This window comes from Trachurus japonicus, chromosome 7, assembly GCF_045865225.1.
Source record: "Trachurus japonicus isolate A0001 chromosome 7, Traja_1.0".
NCBI classification, from domain to species: domain Eukaryota; kingdom Metazoa; phylum Chordata; class Actinopteri; order Carangiformes; family Carangidae; genus Trachurus; species Trachurus japonicus.
Genome location: NC_140913.1, coordinates 30,023,912 through 30,037,249, shown reverse-complemented (window position 1 = coordinate 30,037,249; position 13,338 = coordinate 30,023,912). Strand labels below are relative to the sequence as shown.

At 41.1% G+C, this 13,338-nt stretch overlaps 1 protein-coding gene across 1 annotated transcript in view; it reads left to right on the top strand.

Moving 5' to 3' along the window:
- Nucleotides 1–13,338, top strand: part of spats2 (spermatogenesis associated serine rich 2) — a 37,923-nt gene that overhangs the window by 9,850 nt on the left and 14,735 nt on the right. Inside the window, exons 7-8 of the mRNA XM_085782778.1 lie at nt 6,235–6,426; nt 7,187–7,322. Coding sequence (XP_085638904.1) covers nt 6,235–6,426; nt 7,187–7,322 — 328 coding nt within the window. The remainder of the gene's footprint in view (nt 1–6,234; nt 6,427–7,186; nt 7,323–13,338) is intronic.

The following is a 13,338-nucleotide window of genomic DNA, read 5'->3' as shown; positions in this document are numbered from 1 at the left end:
GTCAAATTATGTGACATAATTATCTGAATCTTTTTTTTGAAACTTTCTTTTTATTGAGTTTTCAATTCTTTTTTCAACAATAAAGGACAAACAATGAAACATAAACAGAGAAAAAACTAAATCATATAGAACAGACAGGTTGACAAGGTTGACATGGGGCATACATTAGAGCAAATGGGGTTATCATTCACACAGACAATGAGTTACACGTTAGAGAATATGAAGTCCACTTTTCCCAGTACTTGGCAAATTGTTCAGCTCGTAGTCTTAGGACGAAGGTCAGTTTTTCCATGCACTGTATTTCGTTAACAATGGTGATCCAGTCAGTCTTTGATGGCAAATTTGTCTGCAGCCATTTCCGTGTAATGGCCTTTTTGCTTGCAGCCAAAAGCACTTTGTAAAGATAGTTGTCCTGAGCCATAAGTCCAACTGGGAATTTACCCAGGTATAACGTGATGAAAGAAAAATCAACTTTTAAACCAAGGATTAACTGAATTTCTTCAGCAAGCTCTTGCCAATATGGTTGGATAAGCGGGCAAGCCCAGAATATATGAAAGTGATCGGCCATTGTCTGGCCACATTGTCTCCAGCATTTATCTTGTCCCTGAAAACCCTGCTGTTTAAATTTCAATTTAGGAGTAACAAAAAATTTTATTATGTTCTTCCAGCAGAATTCTCGCCAGGCTCTGGAGTTGGTGGTTTTAGCTTGACCTGCCCAAACAGATTTCCAATCATCCTCAGATATCTCCAGGCCAGACTCCGCCTCCCATTTTTGCTTAACCTGGATAGTAGAATGGTTCTTGGAGTTTTGTAGTCTTTTGTAAATTTGTGAAATTAAATGTTTACTGTCTTTAGCATTATATGCATCTATAAATACACTGATCAGATTGGCATCTCTATTATCTGTTAGTTTTATTTCCTTGTTGAAGTAGTCTCTGACCTGGAAATATCTGAACATATCCTCTCTTCCCAGTCTGTATGATTTACAGATGTGGGTGAAAGACTGTAGACCATCCTTATCAACTATAGTGCAGTAGGCGGTTATACCATTGTGTGTCCACTGCCTGAATCGCTTATCTAGAAGTGATGGTATAAATTCTGAGTCATATGACACCCATTTCAATATTTTTGCATGCTTCTCAAGATGGAGTTTTTTACAGGAGCTAAACCACACCTTAAGAGCAACCCTGGTCCAGCAATTTAATTTATCCAGGTGGGGATCATGGTGTTGGCAATTACCTAATAAAGCCTGTATTGGTGTTTCACATTGCTTTAACTCCAAGTCTTTCCATATAGCTGAATAGTTTGGATTACACCAGCAAGCTAGAGGTCTTAGCTGGGCAGCAATATAATAGTCCTCCACACATGGTAGAGAGAGTCCCCCCTCATCTTTAGGTAACTGCAAGGTCTTATATTTTATTCGGGGCCTCTTACTGTTCCAGACGAATCTTGATATAATTCTATTCCATTCCCTAAAATCTTTTGCGGGGATCTCTACAGGAAGTGACTGGAATAAATACAGTAGCCGGGGAAGGACATTCATTTTTATCGTTTCAATTCTATTTGACATGTCTAAAGGTAGTACAGTCCATCTATCTAGATCTGCTTTGATATTCTTAATAACTGGATCATAATTTGTCTTGTATATTTTGGTAATGTCTTTTGGAATCCAAACTCCTAAATATTTAATGGCAAGGGCGTCCCATTTAAAATCAAATCTGCCTTTCAAGTCAGTGTTCGGTGTGAAATTATATGTGAGTATCTGGGTCTTGTGTGTATTCAACTTATACCCGGAATATGAGCCAAACAGCCTCAAAAGAGACATCAATTTAGGTATACTTCTTTGTAAGTCAGTTAAAGTGAGCAATATGTCATCTGCGAACAGACTTATTTTATACTCACTGCCTCCGATTGAAATGCCTTTAATCTCTGGATCCTCCCTTATTGCCTGAGCTAAGGGTTCTATGAAGAGTGCAAAGAGGGCGGGGCTTAGTGGACATCCTTGGCGACAACCTCTCTCAAGCTTGATAGATTGTGATAGGTGACCATTGATTCTTATTCTGGCGGTGGGGTTTGAATAGAGTGATCTAATACACTGAACAGATTTTTCATTAAAACCAAAACGTTGAAGTGTTTGATAGAGGAAGCCCCACCCAACAGAGTCAAACGCTTTCTCTGCATCTAGACTAATGAGTGTTGCACTAATATTTCCCTTAATCACATAATCTACCACATGGAGTGTTCGTCTAATATTGTCCTGAGTCTGTCTTTCTCGGACAAATCCTGTTTGGTCAGGGTCTATCATTTCAGAGACAATATATTCTATCCTTTTGGCCATAATTGAGGCAAATAGCTTATAGTCCGTATTCAAAATGGATATCGGCCTATAGGAACTACATTCTCCCTTGTCTTTTCCCTCCTTAGGAATTATTGATATTACTGCCTCGCTCCAAGATTGGGGCATCTGGCCTTCCTTAAGGGTGTGGTTGAAGCATCTAAGAAGAAAAGGCATCATCTCAAGTTTGAATGTTTTGTACCATTCGCTAACAAATCCATCTGACCCTGGTGTTTTATTGGCCTTAAGTCGAGAGATAGCGCCACCCAGTTCAGCAGTTGTTATCTCAGCTGTCAGTGCATTATTTTGATGTTCTCCTATTGAGGGAAGATCCAGAGATTTCAGGAACCCATCAATTACAGAGTCATCAGCTTTGTCAGGTTGAGTATATAAGTCTTTGTAGTAGACTTCAAAAGCTTGTTGAATTTCTTCTAGCTTATGGCAGACTTTGTTGTTTTTTGGGTTTCTTATTTTGTAAACAGTTCTTTCTGCTTGTTGTTTACGTAATCTCCAAGACAGAAGCTTCATAGCCTTTGGGCCGGTTTCATAATATTTTTGTTTAGTAAACCTCATTTTCTTCTCATTTTCTTCATCATAAATCTGATTTATTTCTTGTTTAATACACTTTAGTTGGGCCCATGTTTGTGGGTCTCTGTGGGTCGAATGTTGAGTTTCAAGGTTCTTCAGTTTAGACTGCAGCTCTGCTAAGTGTTTTTGTTTCTCCTTTTTCCTGTGGGATGCAAAGGATATGAGTTTACCCCTAAGTACTGCCTTCCAGGCATCCCACAGAACATTTGGTGACACTGTTCCATTATCATTATTTAGCATATATTCTTTTAACTGTTCCTTTATATATTCCTTACAAACTCTATTATTCAACAAGCTAGTATTGAGTCTCCATAGAGTATTCTTCCTTTTATTGTTTAGATGTAGAGAGAGGTATACTCCTGAATGATCTGACACATCTCTAACTCCTATCATACATTCACTTATTCTGTGTCTATCAGCATTGGAGATAAAAAAATAATCCAATCTGGAATATTCTGCGTGACAAGGGGAGTAGTAAGTAAATTGTTTTTCTGTGGGGTGAAGATCCCGCCATATATCTATCATACCAAATTCCCTAAGCATTTTCCGCATGAATACTGAGTTTTGGTTTCTCCTCTTGTGTACATTTGTTGAGTCAAGTTTGGGTTGCAATTGAATATTCAAGTCACCCCCACAGATTAAAGTTCCTGATGACTCTTGGGCTAGTAAATCAAATATTTTTTTAATAAATGATCTGTCATGCCCTGGTGGCATATATACATTTAACAAAGTGACTTCTTTGAGATCAATCATGCCTTTGACTAAAATATAGCGACCCTCCTTATCTTTAATTTGGGCGGTTAATTGGAATTGTAGTTTATTTGAGAGTAGAATTGCCACTCCCCTTTTACGTCCAGATTTGTGGGAGGAGTAGAATGTGTTAGTGAACCCCAACTTTTTTAATTTTTCATGTTCTGAGTTAGAGAGATGTGTCTCTTGCCAGAAAGCCACTTGAATATTTTCCCTTTTAATTTTAGCAATAACTTTGCTCCTTTTCACTGGATTGTGTAACCCATTCACATTAAGTGTTATTATCTTATATTCCTGAAAGTCCATTTGCTTTGTTTCCTTGTGTCATTAATAGCCTGTTGCAACCTGTAACACCTTACCCTTGAACTTGGGTAGGAACAACTAGTGAAATGTGAATACAGAACATAGTGAGTATACAACAAATTGACTTCCACTGTTAAAGAGTTTACGTGCTCTTTAAAATTGAGGGGAAAGCCTGATTTAACAAAAGGGCCCCTCTTTGAGGTTCAGTTGGTATAGTACTCTACCATGGCAGTCTTTCCACCAGACCACTCTCCCATTTTCAATTGGCCTGCTTAACTCAAGCTAAAAGTCAGTCTTTGATCAACGTGAAGAAGGTAAAATTAAATAAATTAATAAAATAATAATAATAAAAAAGGGGGGAGGGGCAGGAGGGAGAGGATAACAGTTATGAGTCATTTGCTAATTATCAAATCACCTGGTGGGGTTAAGGGAGATCAGACACATTTAGAACCTGGCACTGGAGTCAGGTCTCCTGGGGGTTGTGGCGGAAAGCACTCAGCTTCTCTCTTATCAGCTCCGGGTGGGATGCTCGTTGACGATGCTTGTCCTTGACTCTCTCCCACGCTGTGATGCGAGGCTCTGGGGCTGGACCTGGCTCGTTTTGGTCGATGGGGAACCCCCTTTTCCGCAGGTCATCTGCGGCTTCTCTTGCGTCGTTGTAAATCCTAGGTCCACCGTCCAAAAACACCTTGAGCTTAGCGGGTGGGGGGGTCTGAAACCGCACACCCTTCTCTTTAAGCACTCTCCTTATTCCTGCATACTCTCTTCTTTTCTTAACTACCTCCGTCGGGAAGTCGTGGTCAAAATAAACTCTCGTGCCTTTGTAAAAAACCTCCTTCTTCTTCCAAGCAGATGACAGGATCAGTTCTTTAGTTTTATACTCGTGAAAGTTAACTATTATGGAACGCGGCGGAGCCTCTCGTGGTGGTCGCGGAGCCAGGGCTCTGTGGCAGCGCTGTATTTTCAGATCGAGCTCGCTGGGAGTAGCCAGCTCAGACTTTAATAGTTTGGCCACAAAGTCCATCATATTGTTTTCTTCCTCACCTTCAGGTATTCCATAAATGCGGACATTATTTCGCCGTGACCGGGCCTCCAAATCTGTCATTTTCGTTTGCAGGGATTCCTGTTTTTGCTGCATTTGTCGGAGCGAGTCCTCGAGGTCGAGGTTGCGCTCCTCCAGCTCGGCCACACGCTGTTCGGCTTCCTCGACTCGCGTTGTTGTGCTTTTCAAGTCCCCCCTGATATCTCCCAGGGCCTGGTTAAGCTCTTCTCGGAGTTCAGTCAGCTCCTTCTTCACGTCCTCTCTCAGTGTAGACCGGAATGAATGCAGCTCACTTTTTACATCGGAGCGCATTGCCTTGATCTCAGTGTGGATACTAGCTAGCAGGCTAGCATCAGTCGGGTCAAGTCCGGCCGGGCTAGGCGAGCTAACATTTGCTTCGTCGTCGCTCTCCACGGCTACTTTATCATGTTTTCCGGATCTTGTATTCATTTTACTTTTAGCTTTGCTGGTTTTGTCCCCTTCCTTCGTTTAACAACTATATTACCACACTAAAGCACTTGAATCTGGGGAATAATCTGTGATTTGGGGAGAGCGTTAGGTCAGCCTGCCATCTCGTCGACGTGCCCACCGGAAGTCCAATTATCTGAATCTTAAAGGGATAGTTCAACATTTTGGCAAATTATAATAGTCATAGCAGTAAGTTCATTACCTTTAATTATCGGTCCATGTTGTTTTGAGATCGGCGGGGCAGAGACGTGAGCATCAAATACACAATCCAACAACTCCACAACGCTCTGGTGGACAAGTTGTGACCTGCACATTCACCACGCTATGAAATAATCATGTAACATTACGAGACAGAGTTGTTTTAGAGGCAAATGCAGCCAGAACTACATTTCAGACACGGCTGCTGGGCGGAGGGATTTCAAAAGCGCAAGTAGTTCAGTTCAAATAACCAAGTCCAGTTGCTTTCAATTTAAAATTCCTTTGAGATACTATGACCTGGACAAATGAGAGTATGCACAGGCTTAAATAGTTCAGAGTATTTGCTTCATGTCTCGTAATGTTACATGATTATTTCATGATGATGACAAAATGTTGAACTATCCCTTTAAGAAAAGTGAAGAATGAATTTGAACTTGTGAACTTCTGTGTCTCCACCTTGTTTTTTTTTAGATATTTAGGAGGAAGTAATTTCTGAACGTGCTGATTTCACTTCTTGTAAAAAAGCAATAATCCTTGTTTGTTCCCACAGGCGCTGAAGCAGAAAGTCAAGGCAGCGCTCCGAGTCCGGCCTCGCTCTCGCTCTCCCAGCCGGGCGGCAGGAACGACCACGGCCCCAGAGGCAACAAGGCCCGACGCAGACCGGGCTCAAACTCGCATCCCCACAGCTCGTCGTTAGCCCCCACCTCCGACGAACAGGGATCACCAGCGGTCAAGAAGATAGGTCAGACTCCTCAGCTCTTATCTAGCGTAGATAATAGAGAGAGAGAGAGAAAGCACTGATTGATAAGATGAGGTGAAGTGTCACAGGTAGGGACGCAGGGATTCGCCCGAATCCTGCTCCCATCATCGGCACCATACAGTAAACATATTAGAAATGCAGTAAACATCACACAGTGTGTTTTATTCTCACTGTAAAAAACAATGGGCAACAACTTTCACTACTATTTTGCATTTGAACGGAGGATTTAAGCTTCAAGTCATTCAGGATACAGGCTTTAGTGTTTTTCTCATTCAAAACAAGAACGAAAAAGTGAAATTATTTCCAAAGAGCAGAGAAAAAATATATATCTAAAAGTATTATTGTATGTCATTTTTACATGTTTATGTTCAAATAACGGCCATTTGCTGGTTTAAAATGACCGTGATAGCGATGCTAATTTCCCTTAGCCTGTCTATTATGTTTTCCATTATATGTTAGCATCAAGCTAATGGACTTTATATTTAGTTTGTGATAATGGCAGTGATGCTGAGAGTGATTTGAACGTTTGAAAGGCAGAATATCGTTGGTAAATCTTCCCGTAATCGTTGGCGGTGTCATTTCGTTGATGTGCGTAGGGTTCAGTTTGTTTGACGTTCTGAGATTCGGCAGAAACCGAACTCCATCAAAAAGCCCCCAAAGTTCAGCCAAATCCGAAACCAAAATCCTGGATTCGGTTCATCCCTCGTCACAGGTGTTTTGTTTTTGTTTTTCTTCTGCTCAGCCTCCAACATCGACCGCTCTGTGAAGGACCTGCAGAGATGCACGGCCTCGCTGACGCGCTACAGGATGGTGGTGAAGGAGGAGATGGACTCTTCCATCAAGAGGATGAAGCAGACGTTCGCTGAGCTCCAGAGCTGGTATGCACGTTTTATTTCATTTTCTCACACACACACACACACACACACACACACACACACACAGACCGACCTGCTTCTGGCCCAAAGCTGCAGCTGAATCCTGAGGTGATAAAATATCTGGATCATGTTGAAAAATGAGGTGTAACAACAACAAAAAAATTCTCCTGAACTGAACCTGTCTGAAAGAACCAGGGGCTTGATTTATTATAAGTTTTAGATGTGGAAGAAGGATGAGGTGTCTGCTCTGTTGGAGTGAACGGGGTTTATTCAGCCATTCACAGCTGCTTCGATTTGTATTGAACTTCATTCACAAAACAAGGAAGTCCTGTAGAGCTGATATCAGGACTTGAACCAGACATTTGTTGTTGTTAAAGTAAGAAAAAGTCGACTTTATTGTCAACCATTAAAAAAACAGTGAAAGACGGAATCGGCCTGTCACAATTATTTTGCATAATCGTTAAAATCGTTTCCTTTCATCTGTATAAAAACAGTTGGGTGAAACTAACAGAAATCTTATTGCCATCAGTGTTTATTCATCGTTTTCCATCATTTGAGGTTTGACTGATCTTCTTTTACGTTGCGCCCTCTTCCTCTTCTACTGTTGTGGTTTAAGTGCACATGAGTGGAGCACCACAAACTGTTTATCTCAAGGTGTTTTAATTACTAATATTCCACGTAAGCGTTTCGATGAGCACCTATTGACATTTGCATCATGGATCATGGTTTCAATGCACTGAAATGAAAATTTGTGGCGAAATGTCGAATGCGGTTGTGACGTTTTTCACTATTTTTTTTAATATAGCCTCGAATATACCGTCTGCTCGGTATCGTGTAACGGGGCTCAATGTCCTCCACAACGCTAAACGGTTGATCATCCAAAGCAATGAACTCCATTATCTCCTTTGTGATTCCGTTTGCTTTGGCACTGTCCTTTGTGAACTTTTTCGTCTTTTCAAAGACGTCGGCCACGGACGGAGTGGGCGTGCTGGGACGAGAAGCTTTCCTTTTAGCTGCTGCAGCCGCCTCTCTCTCTCCTACTCAGCAGCTGTTCAGGGTGTTTGGCTTTTGAATGAGTAATTACAGCAGTTAGCGCTAAAGGTCTTTGCAGAGGAACCCCCTCTAGGTAGTTTGGTTGAACACTTGTTGCAAACTGCAATTCTTTTCTCGCTCTCCAACACTTAAAAATATCTCCACACTGCTGACGTGTTACCGAAGGCGCCAGGTCACCGCGTCACTGCACGTTGTTTGATTGCGTCATTGCGTCACACGCCACTAATAGTCTATTCGGCCTTGCTTTTAACTCTCTCCACCGAAGGCCGGATGTCGCTTTTTTTGCAATATTCGGTTACATAATATTTGGTGCATCCTTGGTCGCAAAGCCAGTTAATGTCTCTTCTTCTATTTGTATTATTAAACTATGTTCAGGCTTATATTATAAAAGTGGCATAAAATTCAAACCTTAATCGCAATTATTTGTAATGCGTAAAATGCATAATCTTTCATGATTGTGACAGGCCTAGTTGTGTAGCAGAGCTTAACTTAACTGTGTGATCGTGTTTACATGCTGAAGCTGCAGCGTGTGTATGTGTGTGCGCGTGTGTGTGCGTATTATGTACAGACTGGGAGTAACATGTAGATCCACTGGGATCCTGAGTCATGTTTATCAAACTGCAGCATCAACATGGAACCAGAAAGTCTAAATACATTTCATCCTTTTTAACTCTGTGATCAAACCACAAGCACAAACATTAAAGGGTTGTAATTAATAAACATAAATTAATTCAGCTTTTTGTTGAACTTTTAAAAAGAAGAACAGATGAAAACGTCCCGACATGATGATGATAGTTGGGTTGGCTCGTCTGTGAGCGTCTGCGTCTCCACACAACCATGACTTCACCTTAAAGCAGAAGTAGATGCCACAGGAAAAAGCCTCCGACATCAATGAGTCAACTCATTATTTTCTCAGTTCATTGATGAGCTGAGAAAATAATGAGCTATTTGTCATTTCTGGGTGAAAAGATGCATCGATGAGTTTGTTTTTCAGATCGTCTCCTTGGTTGTAAAGTTGCACTAGTGAAGAGTTTTTACTGAAGTGTCATGTCGTGTTATATGTGTGTAAGTTAAACTTTACTGTCACTGAGTCAAAGGGCAGTTTGTCACCTTTGTCCTCTGGTCTCTGGGGCAGAAGTTTGCATAACAGGAAGCGGAGCGCTCTATACGTTGACCCTCAGGTCACTGCTCTGGCAGCGTCGTTTAAACACATCCTCTTTTATTCTCTCGGTTAAAGACGACAACGCCTCGTTCTGACTTAACATGTTCACACTGAACCAGAAAACACCACATGAAGCTGCTGCAGCGTGTGTGTGAGTGTTACAGGATCAGAACCCCCCCTTTTTTTATACAAACACCGATCTGATCCGACCCTGTGACTCAATGTCTGGTTAACCCCGCCTGGGTCAATGATGTTGAAACATCTGGAACATCACTGAGGATGTGTCACTGTGTCACTGTGTCACTGTGTGTTTTTGAGGATTTTATCTGTGAATCAGCAAAACTCTGTGGTGGGACGTGTGATAGCAAGAAAACTACGATATGATAATTAGATAACTAAAATAGAGCAGATACAATGTCATGCTGCCATGTTACAATATGCAGACTGCACATTTACGATATTAATAGTATGTCCAAACCGCAGTAATACCATGGGCACCGTCTGTCTGCTTTACTTTAATTATTAGTTTGTGAACTTTATTCAATTAGTTTATTTGATGGAGAGGGACAATGTACATTGATACACATTTTAAATTAAAATGTAAATGTACTCAATTCTAGCTACCTAGCTCATTTCCATTGCCAAATGCTAAAATAGAAATAAGCAGGTTAAGAAAAGGAAACCATAAGTACAAGTACAATATTTAAAAAGTTCTGTTCGTATTATTTTCTCTGTTTTTTCTTTTCTTTAAAAAAAATAAGATCACATTCACATTATAACACATTTACAACACATTACAATCGTGGTTCACAGTAGGCACAGGCGTCGGTAGCGGGGGTTAAAGTGCTAGAGTTGGGCAGTAAAGTGCTGGAGTCTATTATTGATGCTGTGAGCAGAAAAAAGGAACCAGTTCATGTTGAGCCTGTAGAAAAATAGAATAAATGAAGTAGTAAAGTGAGTAAAATACAATAAAAATAAATAATAAAAAATAACTAAAAATGCACTTGGATTTAAAAATCACATGGCCACAGGCAAACAGATGTACGTCCCCATATTCACACTCACTCAGGCTCCCATATTGATAAATATACAGCTACCCTGTTTATCTATTTATTTTCCAATCTGTTAAAGGAAAAAAAACATTTGTATCAGGAGCCGGTCGGTCAAAAAGCTCTCTTTTCTTATTTGCTGTAGATGTTGGTTATAGATAAGAAACTGACCTGTCACTGTGGGTCGGTCGGTTAAAGATCAACAGGAGTTAACACCGGTCTCAGATGAGCTGAACCTAAACTCATTAGGTCTGATTCATAACACTTATTGAATTAAAGAAGACGTAATTAAAGGATATTAGTATCGGTTGTATTTGTCGCACAGTCTGAGTTCCTTCGTCTTTTTCTCTCTGTGAGCGGCTGAAACTCGATGCCGTGGCGTTTCGCCGATGTTCGCAGCTGAATGGGAACTCCTCTCTCCGCTGCTTCTAGAAACTTTGAGCACTTTGTCAGTTTAACAAACACAGAACTGATTTATTTTTTCCCCGGTTAGAGCTCGACACCTCAGGGGACTCTCGCTGCACCTCTCTGGACGGGGATCCTCAGTAATTCACTTCAGCTTATCTTACAAAGACAGATAAAGGAGAAAACCTCGGCCGCCGGCGAAGATACACACATACACATAGCGTGTGTGTGTGTGTGTTAGTGCTGGGTACAACCTCATGATATGAAGTGTATCCTGATACACGTTGATTTTGAATAATGACCGTGTCCTGCACCGAATTAACTTGCATATTGCATCATGACTCATGTCCAGCTCCCGACTTCCTGGTGTTTGTAGAAATCCAACGTGCTCCCACATCTTCGCCTTCAGTTTTTTCCCGGCGGCGGATACAGTTTTTAATTTATTAATTTTTTTATCCATGTTTGTGCAGTTTGTGTCATGCTGCTGTTACTGTATGTGAGGTTTCCTTTTGTAAAACAGAGCATTTTATGACGTATTGATGAGGGGTCGGGGGGAAAAACCGATTCATGTAAGAATCTGGATTCTTTTCCTCTACGATTCTGAATCGATTCATAAACTTCAAAAATCTTTTTTTTTTTATTAACGTTTCCTCCGTCTCTCCGTGCGCCCTCACAGGCTTCCGTACACAGCGTTGGAGTGAGCTCAGATCGATTAACTCTTTGACTGCCAGCCATTCTCACAGGAGCTTCCTCCAGCTTGCCAGGCATTTTCCAACTTTTTGACTGATTTTCTTAGACCCGCCACCATATATTATGTACCCTTACTACATACACATTCAACCCATCAAATGAAAGAATACAGTCTCTACTTTCCAGCAAAAAAAAACCTGTGTGTTTCTAACTTGTTTGTGTCTTGAGAAATTGGTGGCTGAATATAGGTTAGTTTAGCCCAAAAAGCCATTTTGGCACCAAAATCTTGAGAAAAAGAGGTTTTTGTGTCGGCTGTCATTTTCAGGTGAACCAGTACAATTGGCTCCATTATATTTTGCTTTAGTAGTGACACCTCAACATCTGTACAGTTGTTCTCTTGTAAACAACAACAAAATCAACACTGACAAATGACTTTTGATGACAAAAGACAAAACATTTATTGACTGACACACACGACTCCAGCCTCTTTTCTTTCTTTTTTTTAAAATTTGCGATTCAATTTGTAAATTGAATCGCCCCCCAAAAAATCGTAAAAGAATCGAATCGGGAGAAAGGGATATCGTCCCGGCCGTAGTATCGATACAGTAGCATCTGCACCGATGCATCTATCAGCAAAGACGACGTCATGATTATATGGCCGTATCGTTTTTTTTTAACCACAGCCCTAGTGTGTGTAAGCATTATTGGATTTTAATTATCGACTCTCTGAGCTTCTGAATCTCCCTCAATGAGCCGTACGACGTTGTGTTGAATCGGTGACGCGGAGCTCATCGAGGGCGTCGTCCCGTTGCTGCAGATGGCACGCGGCCACCTGTCAAACACATTTGTACGATTTAATTACCGACGTAACCTGATTCCGCTCCTCGGTGGCGTTTAATATCGAGAACCACCTGCAGGGCGAAAGGAGTTTAAAACCACTTCCTCCTCGATTTATATACGGTACCTGCTCTGCTGCTGCTGCTGCTGCTAATAAATACCACACCTGGAGGCACGCCGTCCTGTTCGCCACACCTGACACCGCCTCGTACAGCTGTGTTGTTGCCGTGGCGACAGTAAATCATGTATCATGTTCATCCAGCCTCTGTGTCCTTGGAGGTTTTTTCATGGTGTTTGTATTTGTTTAAAAAGGGAAAAAAAGAGAAAAGAGCCTGAGGGCGACGTTAAATACCTGCATACTTCCTTCAACCCCCACGCACCTGGTCAGTTTCTGTCTAACGAGGTCGTAGCTGTCAGATATTATTATTGTCTTTTTAAATTTATTGTTACGGATGCACAGTAACCTTTTCTTTCCATCAATAACTGATAAGATTTTTATTAGTTTATTATTCACACACCTGAGTGAGTAAAGATGGATTTAACTCCACGGCTCCGAGACAGTGATGACTCAGCGTTTTTATTATTGTTTCAGATCAACTCGGAGGCCGAAGGGACCGAGTCATTAAATAAACTGGATCGTTATAATCGGCTCTAGACATCGGACGTCTTTTTTTTAAATAACAGTATTGATAGTCTCCTTCGTCTCCTCCTTTGTCTCCTTTTTCTTCTTTTTATCCATCTCTTTCTGTCCTCTTTGTCTCCTTCTTCTCCTTCTGTCTTCTTATTTGTCTTTTTCTCCTTCTCCGTCTTCTCTTTCGTCTCC